The sequence below is a fragment of the Arvicola amphibius genome, chromosome 12, assembly GCF_903992535.2.
Source record: "Arvicola amphibius chromosome 12, mArvAmp1.2, whole genome shotgun sequence".
In the NCBI taxonomy this organism is placed as follows: Eukaryota; Metazoa; Chordata; class Mammalia; order Rodentia; family Cricetidae; genus Arvicola; species Arvicola amphibius.
In genome coordinates, this window is record NC_052058.2 from 31,899,649 (window position 1) to 31,922,561 (window position 22,913).

A 22,913-nucleotide genomic window follows, 5' to 3' on the forward strand; every position below is an offset into this window, starting at 1 on the left:
ACGAGAGGCGTGGTAGGGAGGCCACATATCGCGAGAACTCTGGGTGCAGGGTACGGATTCTTTCGTGGCTGGGTGTCTGGGTCGGTCCTAGGTGCGCTCGGGTCACCGGAAGAAGCCCTGCCAGCTGGTAAGGACGAGCGCTGCCGGCGGGCGCGCTTCCTATTGCTGCCCTCCTCTCCCCGGCCTGTGGCCTGTCCTTCGCTTTCTCCCCGGCCCACGCGGGGTCCCGGGCCACCATCCTCCCGGTCTGCGTGCCGGGCCCAGTCGCCTCTCCCTTCCCCGCGTCACCGCAGGCCTGGACTCCTCTCCCTCCCCCGCGACCCGGAGTCACCACCTCTTCCTTCTTGCCCAGGGCTGGGCCTGTGTCTCCCCCCCCCTCCCCCCGGTCGACATGCTCCGTCCCTGGGCCCCGATTTGCAGCCCGCAGCCTTAGAGAAGCTTCTCTTCCATCCCTTTCCTACCCTCTCCCGACTGTCCCTGCTTTTTCAGTGGTGACAGCCCTGTTTCTCTGTCTTGTCTGGGTCTCCCGTCCCAGGTGGACCCGTTTTCCATTATTGATCGAGAGCATGTTTGCTCCTATTCCTTGTGTTTTGGCAAGATGGGATGTTGGAGGCTGTTTGTGTCGTGAACATAGTATTACTTAACCTCCCAGTTAGTTCTCCCAGCAGCTCCCTCCCCCCTCAAAGTAGCTTGATTTCTCCCTTGGGCTGATTAGAAGAAAGCTTGCGGGGTTGTTGATTCATTGCTCAGGCACTCATTTATAAAATACTGTGTGCTCAGGCTGTCGAGGGCCTAGCAGTGTAAGAAATGGACATGCTCCCGGCTCTGAAGTAACTAAGTCTTGTGGTGGAAACAATACCGTCTTAAAAGCTACAGGCTGCAACTTGGGAGGATGGATCGATAATGACAAGGCAGAGGACTGGAGTTACCTGACCCTCAGCACACACAGGTTTCTTATTAGTGCTGGTCAGTAGGACCTGCTCACCATCGCGGCTTCCTTTCGGAAGGACTTGACTTTCTATCACCCGCTTGGGGATTTGGAATATTGTTGTAGGGTTCTTGAGTTATTTCCCTGAGTGTGTTTGGGACAGGTAAGTCAGTTGGTTCTCTGTTAGAATCCCACTGAGACATTTCTGAACTTTAAAGTACACCAGAATCTTGGAAGGAAATTCACCCTGGAGATTTATTTCATTTGTACTGTTCAGCAAGCTACATGATTTGCTCTTTGGAGTTTTTTGTTTGTTTAAGAAGAGGGTGTCACATCTGCTTAAAACCTGGAGGTACAAGCCTTTGGAAGCCACCTGAGCCATCTCTCCAGTCCTGTTTTGCTTGTTTGAGGCAAGTTGGGCTGCAGGAATCCTCGTGGATCTCTGCTGGGATTACCAGGTGCATGCCACCACACCCAGCTGCTGGGCTCTTAGGAAAGGAGGTTTGCTGACTCGCAGATGTGTGGCCTCCGGCACTCTTAACAGCCCTCGCATTCACTCCTCTCCTTTACCTCTTCATTGGTTCTTTGAGTCTCTAGGAAAAGAACCTAGACATTTAAAGTTAGGGGTAGGGGTTAGTGACTAAGGTTTTATCATGATTTATCATCTCTCCAGTTACACCATTCCTTTGAGGGAAGGTTTTCAAAAGTGGAAATCATTGAACTACAGAAGGGAGAATTGTTGTATTTTAATTTTTCCCTGAGATGGGGTTTCTCTGTGTCACAGTCCTAGCTGTCCTGGAACTAGCTCTGTAGAACAGGCTGACCTTGAACTCACAGACATTCGCCTCCCTTTGCCTCCCAAATGCTGGGATTACAGGCATGCACCACCACCGCCCAGTGAGAATTGCTTCTTAAAGGGGAGTTTGTGTCTAATTTTATAAGTGCGTGGGACTTAATCCCTCTCCAGTTTATTAAATCAGCATAGACTACTAGAAACCTCAGGGTTCCTCTGAGTATTGTGGCACATGTTCCTTCTCCATCTGAGAGTCTCGTGGCTAGTGTTTTCTGGTGCTTTGTCCATACAGTGTTAACACACTGGTAGGCGCTTAGAGATAGTCACTGAGTCTGCTAATTACCTTTTAACTGTTCCTTTTATTTCAGAAATTTAGTGTTGTCAATGAACCAGTGGCACAAAGTCTCCACTAGAGGGCAGTCTCACCATTGTAGCCTCAGGAACAACACTATCTGTCAGTTCAAGACCTCAAATACTTGAATGACTACATAAGCCTTAAATGGTCCCTTCAAAATACAGCTGAGTGTTTTAGACTCACTCTGGATCTTAGTCAAAAGGCTAAGAAGCAGTCAGACTCAGACTTTTGGACCTGCAAGCTTGTGATCTATAGTGTATAGCTGTCAAATCTATGATAACTGCCAAGCTGAGCACTTTGGTTCTGGAGAGTGACACCAGCAGTACTTTGTATGCTTGTCTGACAGAAAAGCCACTGTATTGTTCTCAGTGTGTCTTCTGTAATTGTTAAAACTAACACCTCAGATGTCATTTGTTAGCTTACAGTCAAAATACCCCAGATCCTAGCTTGTCGTACGTACTCCCTGAATTAGATGGGCTCTCAGGCAAGTGAGCTAAATAATTACGGTGTAGGTACTCAGTTGACTTATCTTCCATCTAGCATGGCTGACTCACGGTGTGCTCATGACCACTCTGACAACAGATAGGCAGGCATTCCTGGCTTTGCTTGGCTTGATTGTGCAGTAGAATCCAGGTGTTTTTCTGGAGGACTAGGATTCTGCTTGGGACTTTTGAGCTTATAGTTCATTTGGTATGACCTCGATTGCCCTACAGAACTAGCAGTTTGGCTCAGTGTTGGGTGAGTAGCTAACAAAATTGGTTAATGAGGTTTGTTTTGTCAGTAAGTAACAGTCTTTCCATACATGGACAATTACAGTTTCCAAGATAATCCAGCAGATAAGTTTTGGGTTTTATTTTGGCTTTATTGCTAGTCTCTCAGGCTTTAGGAAGGGAAAAATGATCTCTTGTTTGCTCCTGTAGGAAAAACACACGATAGTCAAAATATAAAAACAGAGATAAGATATTTCTTTTTTGATTTTTTTCAAGGATGGGTTTCTCTGTATAACAACTCTGACTATACTGGAACTCACTGTAGACCAGGCTGGCCTTGAACTCATATCTGCCTGCCTCTGCCTTCTGAGTGCTGGAACTAAAGTGGTATTCGTAGTAGTGCAGATGAGTAGCCCATTTTCCTATCCTTGTCTCTCTTGGGGAAGAAGTTCTAGCTGAAGATAGAGCACAGCCCTAGACTGAAAGTCTACCTGGAGTTTCTGTGGTACCGCAAAGTTGGAGGGGAAAGATGTAGAGTTTTTTTGTAAATATAGTGCACATTTTACCTCTCAAACCTGTTGTTGTTATGAATCTACGGAATGAAGCTTTTTGGATCTGGCCGTTTTAAAAAGTCTTTCTCAGTACTCACCCTGGGATTTTGATTTCTGTACTCACACCCTCACCAGTTCTGTTTTGTTTCAAAACAAGGAACTAAAACTAAATTCATCTGGGTGTTTTTTTTTTTTTTTTTTTTTTTTTTTTTTTTTTTTTTTTTTTTTTTTGGTTTTTCGAGACAGGGTTTCTCTGTGGCTTTGGAGCCTGTCCTGGAACTAGCTCTTGTAGACCAGGCTGGTCTCGAACTCACAGAGATCCGCCTGCCTCTGCCTCCCAAGTACTGGGATTAAAGGCGTGCGCCACCACCCCCCGGCTCATCTGGGTGTTATTGCCAGTGTTCTGGAAACCCAGGCGAGAGGTTAGAATACTGAATTCAAGGCCAGCTTGAACTTTGTGAATCTCTGTCAGAAACCAAGGGCTAGCTACCTTAAGTGTTGCCTAGCATTCACAAGACTGGGCGTTTCCCAGAACTGGGAAAAAAAGAGAACAGTTGTGTTAGAAACATTTTCCTCTTCTGAATTACTTTCCTAAATTTATACCACACTCCTTAATGGAGCAACATCAAGTTGATTATGTTTATAACTGAAATATATGTTATCATGGCTGCTCTGAATTTGATCATTAGTACATTATCCATCCCTTAGTAAAAGATGTATTAAAACCACTGGTAAGTTAAAGACAAGCATTGGTACAGTTGGCACCTTTCTCATTAGACCATCTCTGTCCAACATACAGCATGTTCTTAATGCCAAGGTGCAGATGATACCAGGTGTGTGTACAGTGCCCGGATGTCCAAGGCTGAGTGAACCTCAGGCTAAGAAAGCAGAGCTAACAAGAACATCATGTGTTAAAGCAGCAGTTCTCACCTGCGTTCCCCACCCCTTTGCGGGTGCTGAACGGCCCTTTCACAGGGATTGCCCAGGACCACCGGAAAACACAGATACTTACATTAGGATTCATAACAGTAGGAAAATTGCAGCTATGAAGTAGCAATGAAAATAATTTTATGGTTGGGGTCACCAACATGAGGAGCTGTTGTTAAAGGGTCGCCTTTGTGTTAGAGTTCCTACTGGAAACCTGTGTAGATGTGAGTTAGGCCCAAGAAGGCAGCGGGGTGGTTCTGGGGGCTGGCAGTATCCAAGAATGGTGGATTTCTTTAGGAAAGGCTTTCTAGTGCTTGTGACTTGCGCTGCAGACAGCTTGAAGGGCCTAACATTGCTGGAGAACTGGAGAACCAAGCTGGACAGGGTAGAGTGAATGGATGGAAAGAGGGAATTTTTAGTTTATTAAAATGGCAATGTCAAGAATCACTGCAGTCCCACACACTGATTAGGTGTGCTCCTCCCCCGCCCTCGGTTTTGAACAGAGTCTTGGTTTATTTATATATGTAGTCTGGCTTTGAATTCATAGTGTAGCCCAGGATGGCAAGGATGATTCTCCTGTAGCCTCCTGAGTGCTGGTATTACCTGATTAACATCAGTTTTCTTTAATATACTAAGGATCAGCGATTGCCATGAAGAGAACCATACATTTTTCATTCATCTAGTTTTTTATCTTCACCAAATATCTTATCAGAAAGGATATTTGGAATTAGTTGTTTTCTTTCTTTCTAAGGAAGGTTTGAATTGGGATCTCAGAAACCGTGCTGGTGAACCGCTGCTGGTGTCTGGGGCTTGGTGGCCAGGGATGCTTGATCTTCTCTCACGGTCTTGTCTTTGTGTTCTCTAAAGTCACTTCATATGCATAGAAAAGAGAAAACAGGTCCTCAACTGCACTCTTCCCTGCTCCGGTGTCCTGCTGAGTCAGCTCACACTGCCCTTGGCTTGATCCTGGCACACCCCAGGAAAGAATGTCTGCACTAGTCTCCTGAAGCAAAGTTAACGAGTTATTAAATAGAGATTAGAGAGGTACTTCCTCGAGCCGAGTCCCAGTAGACACAGGGGTGCGACTGACTGTCTGCTGAGCTTTGTGCTCAAGTGTCTACCATGTTTTTTATGTCACGGTACTCAAAAGTTGTGATTTACAGCAAGGTTTAAAGATTAAGCAAAGTTTAAAAGTTGAGTAAGTTTCAAACATTAAGAAAGGATGTAAACTGCTATGAATTAATGTTTGTACAGGAAACTGCTGATTTTCTGAGGTGTATTGTTTGGGGCTGGGGCCTGAGAGTTTAGACAGTTCAACTCAAGGTCAGGACATTCTGGCCTTAAGTAGCAGGGGGTTTTATTCCTTTGGTGTCCTGGATAGTTCTGCTGTGGTTGACACTCCCTTTAACTCCCTTTAACTCTCAATCCTATTTCCTTCTGGTCCGCGAGATTACAGATTTGAGCACCACACTCGTTTGCAATTGGTTGTTTTTGATATCTTTTTTCTGAAACATCTTTAGGAAAACGAGCTTGGTTTTACCAGTTATGTTGAAGTTTTACTCAGACAGCAGAAGATAGGAAGTAGATCCCAGAGTGAGACACATTTTTCCCTTTCTATGTCCTGGTTTATTTTCCCCCTTTTGTATCCTGCCAGTCCCAGCACTCTGGAACCTCAGGCCGGTCTTAGTTACGTAGCAAAAGCTTTTCTGGTGTTTATTTCGAGACTGGGTTTTTGTGTAGACCAGGTTGGCCTTAAACTCACAGAGCCTGCCTCTGCTGGGATTAAAGGCGTGTACCACTCGGCTAGCAAGAGCTTTTCTTTTTATTTTCTTCTTTTGGTTTTTCGAGACGGGGTTTCACTGTAGCTTTGGAGCCTGTCCTGGAACTAGCTCTTTTGTACACCAGGCTGGCCTCGAACTCACAGAGATCCACCTGTCTCTACCTCCCGAGTGCTGGGATTAAAGGCATGCGCCACCACCACCCGGCAGCAAGAGCTTTTCTAAACTCAAAAAAAAAAAAAAAAAAAACAAAAAAAAAAACCCAACAAAACCTAAAACAAAGCTAACCACCAAACCAAATCAAAATAGCTCTGGGGTGAACCCCAGCCGGCTGGTAGACCGCTGTTGCAATCCGCTGCCGGGCCCACCTTTTTTCCTTTGGTTATTGATTTGCAGCCTAGCCCTCAGCGTGCAGCTTGGAGAGCCTGCGGGAGGAGCTAGCTGCCTTCGGCCCCCGGAGGCCGCTGCAGTGGGTGGAGTGGCGGGTGGGAGGGGTGACGTGACGTGTGCAGGGCGGGGCACCACCTGGCCGGGCACCTGATCGCTCAGGGTAAAAGGTGGCTGATCGTGGTCACGCAGCAGTTGGTGTCGCGGGCCCTACTGCGAGGTAAGTAGGCTTCTTGGGCCAGGAGAGCGCGCATGCGTGCGGCGGGGAACCCTGAGAGAGCGGTTTCACAGCTGCTCCTAGAAAGGGCAACGGGAAGCCTAGAAAGCTGTTTGAGTCACTACTGCTCTGGCTTAATTTTACCGTTAGTTTAAAATTTTTTGAACCAGAAAAACCTTATTTAGTTTTGCTATTAGGTGACAGAATTTTGCAGCCACTTTTCGGTTACTGCTTAGAGTAATGCTGGGGGTCTAGCAGCTGTGTGTGGAAGCTGGTCAATTAGAGCACTGCCGAAGGTAAAGAATTTGAAGTGGATAATCTTTGAGATAATGTGACTCAAAAACCTTTTTTTCTTTTTCACTGACAGAGAAGAAAAAACAAGCCAAGAAATGGCTCAAAGTGAAATTGCCAAATCCCACTTACCGTTACTAAACTGGTAGTTTTTCACTGCAAATTTTACAAATGGTCTCATGTAGGTTGCCTCTTCAAAGAGTTGACAGTATTTCAGTCTTGTGACCCATAGAACACATATATCTTCTGTGGGTCCATTATGATCTTTTCTGCTTTATTAACTCAACTGCCAGGAAAATCAGTAAAAAGTGGAGGGCTTTGTTGGAGGCAGAGAGCAAGCTGAGACAGCGGGAGCTGGAGGGGAGTGTTAGAGATAATCTCCTCCAACCAGGCGTGGGGCACCCGCCTGTAATCCTAGCACTCTGGAAGCAGAGGCAGGCTTGGCCTACTTAGTGAGTCCCATGTTTAATAAAAAGATGATCTAGCTGGGCAGTGGTGGCGCACGCCTTTAATCTCAGCACTCGGGAGGCAGAGACAGGCGGATCTCTTGAGCTCGAGATCAGCCTGGTCTACAGAGCGAGTTTTTCAGAACGGGCTCCAAAGCTACAGAGAAACCCGGTCTTGAAAAACAAAACAAAACAAATCTATTTTAGACCTTGGACTAGTTATAATTACATACAGATACTGGAACTGAAAGCTTTTTTCTTCATTTCCCCAGCTGGTACTTGGTAGTATTTGATCACTCTGAGCCTGCCATGACAGTGCTGTGTATTTTTGTAGCTGTCATCCAAGGTAGATGCTTCTGAAACTTGGCTTAGAATTTATTGAAACTCTATGAAAATTAATAGTAAACCCTTAAAAACATTAATTTTAAACTCTAATTTTGGTAAACATAATTCATGGGTAAAGACTTGAAAGTAGACTAGCTAACACAGGACCAGACTTGGATTCTGAATCCAAATCCCTCCCTGTGCTTCTGACCCTTTAAAAGGATCATTTAGGAACTGGAGAAATGATTCGACATGTACAAGCACTTGTTTGTCTTGCTGGCAACCAGCTTGGTTCTCAGCACCTACATTGCTCAATATGTCATTACAGTTACATATTTTGGCCTCCAAGGTACTAGGCACACATGTAGTATACTTTCTTTATGCAAACAAAACTCATACACATAAAATAAAAATAAATCTTAAATACCAGGCTCATTCTACAGATGTGTGTACACACACACGTATGTACACACATATCTATGTACATATGTATATACATATGTGTGTATGGATGGGTATGTCATTTATACTCTGTAGGCCTTTGGCTTGTACTGTACTAAGCTAGCAAAGGTTTTATTTAACTGTGTTATTGATATTGAGAGTTGAATGCAGACCCCAAGCCTGTTAAACACTTTCCACTGAGCTGTGCCCACAGTAAACCTTTCCATCTTTCAGTTTGTGGTTAGTGTGGATCATGAGAATTACAGCTTTTTGGAAATCTTAGGGTCAAAGCATATGATACCAAATTATCTTTAGTTTGTGGTTGGTTGCTCAATACTAGTTCAAAGATGTTTGGACTTAATAACTAGATATGTGTGTTGCATATAGATACTCCACTCCCACAAACTTGAGGATTTTATTTTGGTGGTTAAGGATTGAATGTGTTTCCTTCACATTTTCCAGTACTCTAAACTTTAGTGCAGAGATCTTAGAAACAAGGAAGTTAAAATAAAAACAACACACACATAGACACACAACTGTGGGGAAAAACGAATGTAATTCAATTCTTGTTTGAAAGTGCCGGGGCAGTAGTCTGAAAAATTAAGATGGATGATATGTATATGTATATGTATATGTATGTATGTATATCTTATATGTCAAAATTACATGTATATCTAAACTGTATTTATATTTATGGTTAGACTGTTGAGATTTTGCTTTTGTATAGTGAGAGATAAATGGGGAGCTATTAAACAAGTACTACCAAGTTTGTATAGATTACATAGTCTCCACTTACCTTGCCGCCACTGCTGGACTTCTGTACTGCTATCTGCACTCAAGAGGTGGAGGTTTTTAAGGTTTCCATCACTCAGCTAAACCTGCTAACAGTATTAACTGCAGTGGTAAAAAGTGACCAAGTGCTTTTAATTCTAGCACTTGAGAAACAGAGGCAGGTGGCATTCTGTGAGTTAGAGATCAGCCTGGTTTATGTACAGAGTTCCAGGCCTGCCAGACCCTGTCTCAGAACCACAGACAGTGACAAAGATCAGTCCTCACCAGGTGGTGGTGATGCGCGCCTTTAATCCGAGCACTTGGGAGGCAGAGGCAGGCGGATCTCTGTGAGTTTGAGTGAGTTTGAGGCCAGCCTGGTCTACAAGAGCTAGTTCCAGGACAGACTCCAAAGCTGCAGAGAGACCCAGTCTCGAAAAACCAAAAAAAAAAAAAAAAAAAAAAAGTCAGTCCTCATACAGATTCCCTCCTACTTTAGCCTAGTTCAGTCTGCCATGAGTAGTTGTTTGTAATGGCCTTTTCTTTCTATTATTATTTTTTTTTTCTAGACAGGGTTTCTCTGTGTAGCCCCAGCTGTCTTAGAACTTGCTCTGTAGACCAGGCTGACCTCAAATTCACAGCGATCCACCTGCCTCAGCCTCCCAAGTACTGGGATTAAAAACGTGTGCTATCACTGCCAGGCTGTAATGGTCTCATTCTTTACACCAGAAGTAGGCAGCCAGCAGCTGTGGCACATGCCTGTAATCCAAGTATTCGGAGGCTGAGATCGTACGATTGTGAATTTTAACAGGACCACTGTGTTTGAAAGACAGTACCCATTTTAAGTTGAAAAAAATATAACTATGGTAAAACATGTCATTGGTGACAAGAAAACAGTCAACTAGGAACCTTTTGTTTTGTTGAGACAGTCTCACACTGTAGCCCAGGTTGTCTTGGAATTTACTGTGTAATGAATGTTGGCTTTGAATTCTCTGCAGTCTTGCCTTAGCCTCCTGAGCGCTGAGATCTCAGTTATGAGCCACTGTGTGTTTTGTCTGTGTCCACTCCTGGGCACTTGAACATGCCTGTGATTTAAAAGATTCCCATTATGGATCAAATAGTACAGCCTGCTATAGTTGTATTTGAGTGTTTCTGGCTTGTTTTAGAATTGTGGGTTTTTCACACTGTAAAGCAACATTTTAATTAAAATTTTCATAGTGCCAAGCATTGCAGCATTCCACACAAGTGAGGGCCTGAGAAGCTTGGCACAAGTGAAGACTGTTGGGAAAATAGCCACAGGTCATGCATGTGGAACAACTGATGGTGATGTGGCCTTGGCAGGGCTTTCCAGTACCTGTGAAGCCCAGTTATAACATGAGATGGAAACACGAATTAATACGGCTGCTGTTTCCAGGGTTAGGAAATTCCACAGAGGCTTCTGACAAATGCAATTGAGGAAGTCCTTCTTTTTGTAGGTCGTTGTGGGTAAACAGACTGAGGTACAGAGTCAGCAAGTGGGAAGTTAGGAAATTTACTGAACTTTGAGTTTTTGGTAGGAACTCAGAAGTTCCTCGATCTGAATCCTTTACTGAAGTGGGGTAAGAAAGCCTACTGGGCTTCATCTTCTTACGAGTTTCTTCTTTCTTTTTTAAAAAATTATGTGTCTGCATTTATATCTCTGTATGACTTACGCGGATAGTGTCTGAGGGCCCCTGAGGCTGTAGTTACAAATGTTTGTGAGCCACCATGTGGATGCTGGAAATTGAACCCGGTCCTCTGGAAGAGCAGCTAGAGTGTTTAACTGCAGAGCCATCTCTCTAGTCCCCGTGTTTATTTCTGAGTATTGGCCCTAACCGGCTTTCAGCCTAATGTGAAACCTAGTCTTGGGGATATGTCCAGAATGTCCCTTTGCCTCGAATGAGCAGCTGGCCATTGTGATCCCTCTGAGCAGGATGCTGTTGCTGAGCCAGAGTCATTGCCTTCAGACTGTTGGGCAGTCTGCTAAACATTCCTCTCCCTGGGGCGATTCTGAAGAAGTCTGATCCTACTAGACAGGTCTCCAAGTAGTGGAGAGTAGTAATCATGGCCTCCCAGAGAGTTACTTATCTAGGTCAAACAGCCTTCCTGTTTGGAGATGTTTTTTTGTGTTCTGTTTTTCCGTCCATGCTTTTGAGGCCTCCTTCCGTTTTCTAAATGTCTCCATAGCATGTTACTCAGAAATAATTTTTAGCCTAATAATCACGGGGCAAAGTAGTCTTGTGACAAATACATCCAAATAACATCCAAATTAAACTCTGTGTATTTCCAGTAGAGTACCAACTCAGAATTTGCTTTCAACAAATTTGCCATCTTTTTTTTTTAAATTCTCTTCTAATTGTCACCATGAAAGTGTAAACAAAACTATTTGCTTTATTAGGTTTAAAGCTACATAGAAATAGTTTTGGGATCTGTTTCTGTCACAGATCTAGATTGTTTCTGATATCTGCCTTCTGTTTTAAATCCCAGTAATTAAAGAACAGATATTCAAATAAAAAAAAAAAAAACCTACACAGAAACGTAGTTGACCCCTTTTGGACTCCTGACTATTCATTGCCTTTTCTTACTGTGTAGCTGAGGGTAGATAATCTGGTGGCCTTGAATTTCTAATCTTCAGGCCTCTACTTCAGGAGTTCTTGGCTTTCAGGTGCAACACCTGCTTTACGTAGTGTCAACAATCAAACCAAGGGCTTCGTGCTAGGCAAGCGGTCTGCCATCAGAGCTACACCCCACTCCTGTGCTTGCTTTTTCTAAGTGTTTATAAACCATATCTTAATTCTAAATCTGTCCAAGTTAAACACCAGTTTTGAGCTTTGTCAAGTCTGCTTCATCGTTGTTCATCTCATTACATCATTTGCTTTTCTTCCTGCTTGTGTGTCTCTCCTAATCTCAGAGAACCCTTGCTACAAACCTACACTAAATTCTTTTTAAAAAATATCTTTTATATCTAAATTGCATGGAATTATTGTGTCAGATTTATACTCAGGAAAACTTTGTGGCTATTGATGTTTTGCCTCCATGTATATCTGTGTGAGGGTGTTAGGTCTTCTGGAACTGGAGTTACAGTTAGTTGTGAGCCACCATGTGGTTGCTGGGAATTGAACCCAGGGCCTCTGGAAGAGCAGCCGTGCTCTTAACCATTGAACTATCTCTCTAACGCCCTGTAATTTTTAAAATGATAGTTTTGTGTGTGTGGCTGTCCTGTTGATGTGGGTGTCCAAAGAGGCCGGAAGGTGTTAGGTCTCCTGGAGCGATAGTTACAGGTGGTTGTAAGCTACCTGAGGTGGGTGCTGGGAATACTGGACAGTCTCTTCAGTTCCTATCTTTATAAACTTTATTATAAAAAGAACTTGGAAATCTACAGAATTACAAACTAAAGTTAACCAGACCCAAAGGCCGTGTTATCTTTAGAGGACAGTTTGAATAGCGCTTCTGACGCGGTTGTGGATTACGCTGGATTGTATGTTTCACTATCATATTTTTATGCACTTAACTTTATCACTAGAATAAACATCCGTGACAGAATTTGAACCTGAAGAACAATTAGCTTTATATCCTCTTTTATATCTCAAGTCCATTTTTTGTCATTTATTATATTTTTGTAGTTGCGGGGATAAAACCCAGAGAATCACACATGCTAGGAGAGTTATTTCTACTTGAGCCACATCTGTAGTCTAGAATGTCCTATTAATGATGGGTGTTTTTGTTTTGTTGTCTTTTGAGACGGGGTCATGTATGCATGAGTCCCTCACCCACCCAGTGCCGGGGTTACAGCCCCTTAGTACCAAAGTGGTTTAACATTTTCATCAGCATGTGTCCTGTTAATTCAGGACTATGGTGTATTTCCTCAGATATGTATGTTCACATGTAAAGTGTCCTCCAAAGAAATCAGAATTTTCTTTCTTCACTTCTCTCCCCTCCTCCTTTCTTGAGATAGGGTTTCTCTTTGTAGCTCTGGCTATCCTGGAACTCTCTAGACCAGGCTGGCCTCGAACTCACAGAGATCATGCCTGCCTCTTCCTCCTGAATGCTGGGATTAAAGGCGTGTGCTAGAGTTTTCTAGCAGAAACAGGTTAGGTAGGGAAGGGAGGCAATATGTATGTATTGAGTATGTGTGGAAATGACCAAAGTTGTAGTAGTGAGAGCTGGTTGGAGTAGCCATTTGAGCCACAGTCAAAATGTGGTTTGGGGGTTGTAATTATGGTGCTATTTGGATTTCTTTCTTTCTTTTAAAGGAACAGTGAGCAGAATGAATACTTCCCTGGAACAGAGTGGCTGCCACAGTAATAGAGAAACTCTTCTGAGGTGCAGTGATGCACGGAGGGAGCTGGAGCTTGCTATTGGTGGAGTACTCCGGGCTGAACAGCAAATTAAAGATAACTTACGAGAGGTATGCTGTGTGCTTCCTCTTCCTTGCTCTGGCTGCAGCACAAGGCTGGTTTAGAGCACTCAGCTTCTAAGGACTTAACTTCTCTGTGCCATCCAGAAAGTTTGCTTCTGTATCCTGTAGTTTCTGAACCCTAATAATTCTCTCTCTGGCATGTTGGGGCTTTTGATACCACAGGGAAATAAGTCAGATGCTGAAAGAATCTGAGAATTGGGCTGGAGAGATGGCTCAGTGGTTAAGAGCACTGACTGCTTCCAGAGGTCCTGAGTTCAATTCCCAGCAACCACATGGTGGCTCACAACCATCTATAATGAGACCTGGTGCCCCCTTCTGGCATGCGGGCATACATGGAAGGAATGCTGTACACATAATAAATAAATAAATAAATGTGGAGACAGGGTCTATTTATGTAGACCTGGCTGTTTTGGAACTCACTGTGTAGATCAGACTGGCCAGGAACTCACAGAGGTCTGCTGCCTCTCTAGTGCTGGGATTAAAAGCGTGTGCTAGGGTGCCTGGTATGGCTGTACCTTTTTGATATATAAAATGGCACTTTGTTATGTCCCCATTTAACTTGTTGCTAGCATGATTTAAGTTGTATAGTCTCTAAATGACTATCATTCTGCAAGTCAGAGTGAAATATGTTAGTTCCAATAGCATTCTTCTGGTGAACACTTTAATATATAACATAGAAAACAACTTTTTCCAAAGGGGAACTTTTATGATACGCTGATATACTTATGTGAATGCCCATGAATGATTTCTAGCTATCCTGAATTTTTCCCTCAAAATATTTGTATATAGTCAAAATGTGAATCATTGCATATACTCTTAGGAACATTAGTTTATTCATTTTTTTATTAAATTTTAAAATTTATTTTACATACCAACCAGTTTCCCCACCCTTCTCTCCTCCCATCCCCCCCTTCTATGCCCTGCCCCATCCATGTCTCGGAAAGGGGAAGGAAGGTCTCCCATGGAAGTCAACAAAGCATGACTTATCAAGTTGAGGCAGGACCATGATCCCCCTCCCCCAATCAAGGCTGAGTGAGGCATCCCACCATAGGGAATGTAGGAATATTAATTTATAATTTACTTAAACTATCCACCCTAATGGTCTCCTTGCTTTTGATGAGATGGTTCACGCCTGTATTAAACTTGCTTACTATAAATGGACTGCTTATTCCACACAGATAGGAAAAAGAACACAGACCAGCTAGATAGAGAGTATCTGTTCTTTCCTTTCCTTGCTCCTCTCCCTTCTCACTTCCTTCTCCTCCCCTCTCCTTTTCTTTTCTTTTGGTGGAGAGGGTGGTTTGAGACAGGGTTTCTTTGTAGCCTTGACTGAACTGCAACTAGCTCTGTAGACCAGGCTGGCTTGGAACTCTCCGAGATCCACCTGCCTCTGCCTTCTGAGTGCTGGGATTAAAAGTGTGCATCACTTAGAAAGTTTAAAGTTGTCAGGATAACTGAGGGGGATTAGTATCCCTGCTGTATCTTTTTCTTTTGATTGCTGATATGCAAAATAAGCCTGATTCTCTGAGGAAGAGGAATGAAGATGGATTTTAGAAGTTAGGTATACCTTTTAGCCTTGGATTCTTTAACTAAGATTCATAGGACTTCATGGGATTGCTGTAATTATAGGCAAATTTTTGAATATATGTTGAAGAGTTTAAGAGCATTAGTATTTAATGGGAGTTGTCATTCCTTGGCTTATAACACTAGTTTCTGCTCCCGTGCATTTCCTAGGTCAAAGCTCAGATCCACAGTTGCATAAGTCGTCATCTAGAATGCCTCCGGAGCCGTGAGGTATGGCTCAGTGAGCAGGTCGACCTCATCTATCAGCTTAAAGAGGAGACACTACAACAACAGGCTCAGCAGCTTTACTGGGTAAGGGGACTACAGGCATATGTTCTAGATTCCAGACAATGCTCTATCTGCTTTGTATTATTAATATGTCAGATAAAAGTTTAATTTGTTACTTATTAGCTTGGATACTTTTAATTGTAAATAGATGGTTTCATGTTTCTTGTAGCTAATGGGCCAGTTCAGTTGTCTTATTCATCAGTTGGAGTACACCCAGAACAAAGATCTCGCCAATCAAGTCTCTCTGTGCCTAGAGAGGTAAAGGACCTTTTACTTGTTTTGACTTTGTTCTACTCTCGTAGAACAAGTCAGATTTGCAAGTTGGATTTAACTTGACTTTCTATTCTTGTGTAAAACCATCCTAGTTTTTTTGAATACAATGTTACACTTGCTAATACTGGTATTCCTCAGAAAATATCTAAATTTTATCATTTCCGTAGACTGGGTAGTTTGACTCTTAAGCCTGAAGATTCAACTGTCCTGCTCTTTGAAGCAGACACATCTGCTCTGCGCCAGACCATCACCACATTTGGATCCCTTAAGACAATTGTAAGTGGTGTTAATTTTAGCTATTTCCTAGGGTACTTCAAGTCAGTAGCCTTCTGGATGATCAGAACTGTAGGTTGGCAGGTGGAGATTGTTACTGATTCACTGAGAATACTTAAGACTCATCCTCTGTCTTTAAAAATATTCTGATACATTTAAAAATAAGTGTTATGACTCGGGAGGCAGAGGCAGGCGGATCTCTGTGAGTTCGAGACCAGCCTGGTCTACAAGAGCTAGTTCCAGGACAGGCTCTAAAGCCACAGAGAAACCCTGTCTCGAAAAACCAAAAAAAAAAAAAAAAAAAAAAAAAGTGTTATGGTTTGAATATTTAGTATTATTTGGGTCTTGTTTAAATCAGACTACTGTCAATTATAGATTTCTTATGACATAGATATCTCAAACTGATCATTAGCTTATATTACAGCCCATTGGAGTTACAGTGAATAGTACCTCAATGAAAATAGAATGCTTTGTTCAATGATTTTGAAATTTAGGGATTATACTATTGTTATTATTATTTTGGTAGAAAAGCATAAATAATGTGATTCTCTTCTTGATAGCAAATTCCTGAGCACCTGATTGCTCATGCTAGCTCTACAAATACTGGGCCTTTCCTAGAGAAAAGAGGCTATATCCAGGTGCCAGAACAGGTAAACTGCAGTTTTGTTTCTAGTAACTGGGTTATTTATGAATTCTTTTGTGTCTTGATAACCATTTTTATTTGCTGTTATTTGTAAAAGGCGTCCACTTAAATGCTTCTCTTGAAGCACCAGATGTCATGTTTAATTGTTTTATAGATTTAATGAGAAAAATAATCAGCTCAATGGAAATCATTAACATTGTTACTGATATGGGTTCTTCCTTGGTAGTATATAATTCTTTAATTTGTAAAAAAAAAAAAAAAAAGCAAGTGAATAAAAGATTGAGAAGTGAGAGTTAGAAGAACTCCAGCAGTCAGCTGTGTTGTTTGGAGACAGGCTCTAACCATATAGCAAGTCAGACTTAGAAGAGTTATATAACTCAAGCTAGCTTCACTTTGGAGCCCTCCTGCCTTGGCCTCCCTGAGTGCTGAGATTGTAGGTGTGCACCACCATTCCTGGTCTTATTTTGTAATTGTGAATATTGGGACTGCTAAGATGGCTCAGGGGATAAAGGCTTACCCTGCAGGTTACCTGAGTTCAATCTGTTAAACCTGCATAAAGTTGGAAGGAGAAGTTCAGCTCTACAGAGTTGTCATTTGACCTCCATACACATGCCATAGCATGTGTGCCCTCTCACACAGTAAGTTTTAAAAAGTATGTTTGTGCATGTATGGGTATGGGGCAGGATACACAGGCCATGGTGCCTGTGTGGAGGTCAGAGGATCATGTAGATCCAGGGGATTAAATTTGGTCAATTGTGCTTTGTGACAGGTGCCCTTACCCGCTGATCCATCTCACTAGGCCAATAAGAAAAAAAGCAAAAACAAAAACTTAAATTGATTCAGGGAAGGCATGTGATGTCAAGTAACCCAATGTAAAGAGTGTTTGGGTCTCCTGTTTCTGGTAAATTTTCTCCTGTGTTTGGTGCATCTTTATTAAGCTTTTTTTTTTTTTTTTTTTTTTTTTTTTTTCATGGCTTGTAGAAGTCAGCATCCAGCAGCACAGCTGCTTCTCTCAGTGAATGGCTTCTTGTGAGCAAACCTGCTATTGGTCACCAGGCTCCTTATGTACCTAGCACCAACCCACAGGACTGGCTTACCCCAAAACAGACCTTGGAGAACAGTCAGGTGTGTGACTGCCTTTATCGTTTCTGAGGGAGGTAGACTGGGTTAACAGTATTTATGTCTTTGTTTTTTAGCATTTTCTAGAAGGCCATGTTTTTAATTATAAGACTGGATCACTATAGGTAGAAAGTTTAGAAAAAATATCTTTCAAAATACATAATTCCTAGTGAAGTGACATTAAGACATTTAAAAATTTTTATTTTATCTGTATTGATGTTTTGCATGTATGTTTGGGTGAAGGTGTTGGGTGCCCTGGAACTGTAGTTGCAGACAGTTGTGAGCTGCCATGTGGGTGCTGGGGACCGAACCTGGGTCCTCTGGAAGGGCAGCCAGTGCTCTAACCACTGAGCAATCGCTCCAGCCCATTAAAACATTTTTTTGTTTACAGCATTTTCTGTACATATATGTAAATAAAAATCATTCTGTAAATAATATTTTGGTAAATACAGAATGCATTTGATTGATCACATATAGTTCATCGGTTGGCTGGAACTTAAGATTCTGCCCCCTATACTTTAGAGCTAATTAGTTCCTTAGGAGTAAATACCTATAAATTGATTTCCTAAATTCTGCATAGTACCCTTTGGACTTTTGTTACATTGTGCTAATACGGCTTTCTAGGAAGTTAAGACAGTTCACCACTGTCTTAGTTACTTTTTCTATGTGCCGTGAAGAAACACCAGGTCCAAGGCAACTTATAAAAGAAAACATTTTAAGTGGGTGCTTGCTTACAGTTTGAAAGGGTGAGTCCATGACCCATCATGCTAGGAGTATGGTGGCAGGCAGGCAGGGTGCTGAAGCAGGATGAGAGCTTACATCTTATCTATAAATGAGAAGTAAAGAAACAGACACTGGACCTGGCATGGACTTTTGAAACCTCAAAGTTCACACCCAGTGAATATACCTCATCCAACAATCCATCACCCCCTTCTTCCTAAATAGCCCATTACCTGGAAACCAAACATTCAAATCCATGAGCCTGTGAGGTCATTCTCATTCAAACTGCCACAACCACCCAACCTCTCCAGTAGTTGTCATTTACAAGTTAGTTTCTTTCATTTTCACGGTATCAGTTTTGCTTTTACAGCAGTTGATTCTTTTTATGCTTGTTAGACTTTGAATGTGTCTGACCTGTCATACTGGCATTATATAAAAACTAGTTTCCTTTTCTAAAAAGATTATAGAATATGGAGTTTTCATGTAAATATGTATTTTACTATTTTTTTTTCTGGCAAATTAAACATTAATTTTGGTTACTTCTGTATAGACTTCTGCCAGAGCCTGTAGTTTCTTCAGCAATGCCTGGGGCAATCTAAAGGGCTTAGAGAACTGGCTTCTCAACAGTCATCAAGACATTCCTGGAAAACCAAGTTCCTCAAAGTCTAACAGCCATTGCAGCACCAGCTCTTTCTCTACTGAAGCTGAAAAGGTCCAAGATACAGAGCTCCTTGATCAAGATGAACTGGACCTGTCGGACTGGCTGGTGACTCCCCAAGAACCCTGTGAACTGGAGAAGCCTGAAAATGGCAGCCGTGAAACCAGTGAGAAGTTTAACCTCTTATTTCAGGTGTTCAAAGAGCCCTACAATGTGAATGATTGGCTTGTCAAGCCTGACTCCTGTACCAACTGTCAGGGTAACCAGCCCAGAGGTGTGGAGATTGAGAACCTGGGGAATTTGAAATGCCTGAATGACCACTTGGAGGCCAAAAAACCACTTATGGTCCCCGGCATGAGCACCGAGGGCTGGCTTGTCCAGAACCATCAGGACCCGTGTAGAGTAGAGGAAGTATGCAAAGCCAACGAACCCTGCACAAGCTTTGCAGAGTGTGTGTGTGATGACAACTGTGAGAAGGAAGCTGTGTATAAATGGCTCCTGAAGAACGAAGGAAAAGATAAGAATGGAATGCCCGTGGACCCCAAATCTGAGCCTGAGAAACACAAAGAGTTCCTGAGTCTGTGGCTGTGCACGTCCAGACATGAGCTAACAGAACAAGCCAAGGCACCCAAGGCAATGGCTCCTGCTAGAACTGCTGATCCCTTCCAAGTCATTAGGAACAGTTGCCTGTCAGAGTGGCTTATTCGGCCCACATGCAAAGGAAGAAACCCTAAGGAAGTGCCCGGTACTGAGGAGAGAGCTGGTAAAGAAATGCTTAAAGGCCCTGTGACCACTTCCTGGCGTCCTTTTAATACTGCTGACTGGGTCTTACCAGGAAAGAAAGTGGGAAACCTCAGCCAGTTCTCCTCTGGAGAAGATAAGTGGCTACTTCGAAAGAAGGCCCAGGTGAGCAGACATCAAAATTTACCCCATTTGAATCTGCTTTAATTTATGCTAAATTTGGCCAAGGTAGTAATTTTCCCAAGTCATAAACAGGATGGATGATTTTATAATCCACTGTACTTGTGAATTTCCCAGGTCCTTAGCCTCCATGCTGCAGTAAAGAAGGAAGTTCAGCCTGCTTTATAGCAGCAGTTGCTACCTCTGCTCTTGACCTCCTAGTCATCTTGGTTATCTTCTTGCAGGAAGCATTTCTGAATTCACCCCTGCAAGAAGAACATAACTTCCGTGGCCTCCCTGCAGTGTGTGATCTTTTTGCCTGTATGCAGCTTAAAGCTGATAAAGACAAATGGCTGTATAGAACTCCTCTACAGGTAGGTACCTGCACCACACTGTTACCATAGCTGCTCATAAATGTTTCCCCTTACCAACTTAGGCTTTCCCTCACTGAACCATATTCCTGTTAATTTGTACATGAATAGAAGTACTTTAAAATTTTGATACTGTGGGCTAGTAAAATAAAAGTACCTGACAACCTGAGTTCAATCCCTGGAACATATGTAAAACTAGACAGAACTGTCCTTTGACCTATATCCACACCATAGCACAAATGCCCCATGTGTACCACACACACACACACACACACACACACACAGTAGTAAATGAAAACTATTAAAATGTTATACACTTGAACTTACTTGATCATACTTAAGTGATTTTTTCAATCTGTTAACTGCCTATAATTTTCTTGTCCCATTGTGGATTGTGATTTTTTAAAAAGATTTATTTTTATGTGCATTCATGCTTTGCCTGCATGTATGTCTGTGTGAGGATGCCAGATTCCCTAAAACTGGAGTTACAGTTATGAGCTGCCACGTAGGTAGTGGGAATTGAACCTGGGTCCCCTGGAAGAGCAGTCTCAGTGCTCTTATCTGCTGAGCCATTTATCCAGACTCAGATTGTGATATCTTAAGAACTGAGTCCATTTCAAAGTGGAAAGAATTTTGCTGTCTGCAGTGAATGGAGATTTCTGTGGGCTTTTATTTCTCTCTTTTTCACAGATGTGAAGCAATGGACTACTAGAACTGAGCAGCTTTCCTGCAGATCACCACATCCTCAATCTGAGCGACTATGACCTGCCAAGCCATTGTTTATTCCAGGCCTGACTAGTCAGCTTCATTCCTCTCCTGCTTAGTTTTGGACTAGTAAACAGAAATCATCGAATTATGAGCTAGTGTGTGAAAGAGGTTTAATGCTAAGGTATTGCAGTTCTTCTTATAGAAGCACTAACCAAACTGACTCCCTTACTAGAAACAGCATTTCGGAACACTGGCCTTTAGCAGCTTCCACGGCAAACACTAGTTTTAAAAGTGAAATATTTCTATATCAAGTGTGTTAATGTGTTCTAAAACTAGTAAACTTCCCTGACTTTTGATTGCCTTTTAGCTGTTTCCCTTGCTATGAACTTCTAGTGGTTTGAAATTTTTCTGTTCAGTTGATATATAGAATATTTCACAGAATTAACTTTGCCAATACAGTATATTTCCCCCACTAAATGTCTAATAGTTATATTGCAATTTTTGGTATTAATCAGATATTTAGGCTACATATCATTTCTAACATTTTTCATTCAAAAGAAATTAAGCTACTGCAATTGCTGCCTTTATTCCTTTCCAAGTATCTACTAAGCTCTTTTTCGCTTTAAGACCACTTTTAGGGCAGTCAGAGCCCCTGAAGTTCTACCAACCTTGCTTTAAAGAGCCCCAGGCCAACAAAAACAGAAAGGCAAGATGTGTTAGGAATGCAGTACTGACCACCTGTCACCCTAAGGATTTATTGATCACCCTGTGTAAACAGAAGCTGAGCTTGACACCTGGTGCTCTTAACTAGGGATAGAGTCAATGTCCTGTCACTTCAAGCACAGCATCCTGAACCTCCAAAGCACAGCGCAGTGACATCTGATCAACAGGCTGTGCTCAACACTTGTGCCTTGGAGTGTTTATTGAATCTTCATAGAACTGACGCCCTTCAGTTATGCTTACATTTTAGAAAGTTTCTCTGTAGGAGAGTAGCAGGATTTATGTTTTACAATTCTCCAGGATAACTTTAAGCCTCTGAACTGCCTACTGGAAGTACTTGTGGGAAAATCTTACGGTCTTATAGTGACATTACCATACAGCTCTGGATCACAGCTGAAAAAAACCTCATATTTTCTTATGTCCCCCCAGATACCACTGAGTATTATAAAGTTGGTGGGTAAAAACAATTTTAAGAGCCTTCCCAACATCTTAAGTTGCAGGGAACTTTGTAGTTTCTCTTTTGAGGTCTAACACACTGTATTTTACATTATTAAAATGTAATTTAAGTTAATCACTATGCTAATGATACACAAACCATTCTTTTGCATTGATAAATTTTATATCACCATTAAAAGCATAATGGTCACATCAGTTGTTTGTGTCATGTGTAAATCTCAAAATGTTAATGTTTGGTAAGGATGCAATAAACAGCATAAATATACAAGGAGCTTATGAGCTCTATCATTTTCAGCCTTTCCCTAAAAAACTACACGTATTTTTATTTAAAAGCACACATGCACAACAGTGAAATCTGGCCACTGGTTTTGCCAGATTTCCCCTTACTAGATAGATTCAAAAAGGTCCTAGTGTATATTTTCAACCATATAGCCAGAGTTGCTTAGTATTTATCACGGTATGTACCTGCAGTGTAGTTATGTGATTGTCACTTTTCCACTTTAGTTTTCCCAGGCTCCTTAGAAAACTTCCAGCCCTTAAATATTTATTCCCCAAGAGTTACCATATAGAGTGAAGGTCAACTGTTGGGACAGAATGTTCTTTCTAGCATACCACTCTAATGATTAAAGTATCTTGAGGTTGTTTAATGTCAGCTAGGTTGGAAGAAAATCTCACTTTAGCTGTTTCACCAGAAACACAACGACACGTTGTTTTGGGTCAATTCTAGCAGGAAACAAAAAACAAAAACAAAAAAAACAAACAAACAAACAAAAAAAAGGCTTGTTGCTTTAGACTCCAGCAGTTGTCTGTGTGCATGTGTTCTCTTCACCTTAGGTACCAGGAGCCAAATCTCACTTGAACCTAACT

The 22,913-nt window shown here is 42.1% G+C and overlaps 1 protein-coding gene across 3 annotated transcripts; it reads left to right on the forward strand.

The window, feature by feature from the left end:
• Window position 1: 1 nt before the first annotated feature.
• On the forward strand, window positions 2-22,241 carry Ncoa4 (nuclear receptor coactivator 4). Of its 3 annotated transcripts, none has more exons than XM_038349672.1 (10): window positions 2-127; window positions 13,188-13,342; window positions 15,089-15,229; window positions 15,375-15,463; window positions 15,646-15,754; window positions 16,312-16,401; window positions 17,376-17,519; window positions 18,784-19,797; window positions 20,037-20,165; window positions 20,853-22,241. In XM_038349672.1, the coding sequence occupies exons 2-10, from the start codon at window positions 13,202-13,204 to the stop codon at window positions 20,856-20,858; spliced, it is 1,863 nt and encodes a 620-aa protein (XP_038205600.1). In that variant the 5' UTR covers window positions 2-127; window positions 13,188-13,201; the 3' UTR covers window positions 20,859-22,241. The 3 variants fall into 3 exon arrangements, with proteins under 3 accessions (XP_038205600.1, XP_038205602.1, XP_038205601.1); XM_038349673.1 differs by lacking the exon at window positions 2-127 and adding an exon at window positions 6,550-6,649; XM_038349674.1 differs by lacking the exon at window positions 16,312-16,401.
• The last annotated feature ends 672 nt before the right edge of the window (window positions 22,242-22,913 follow it).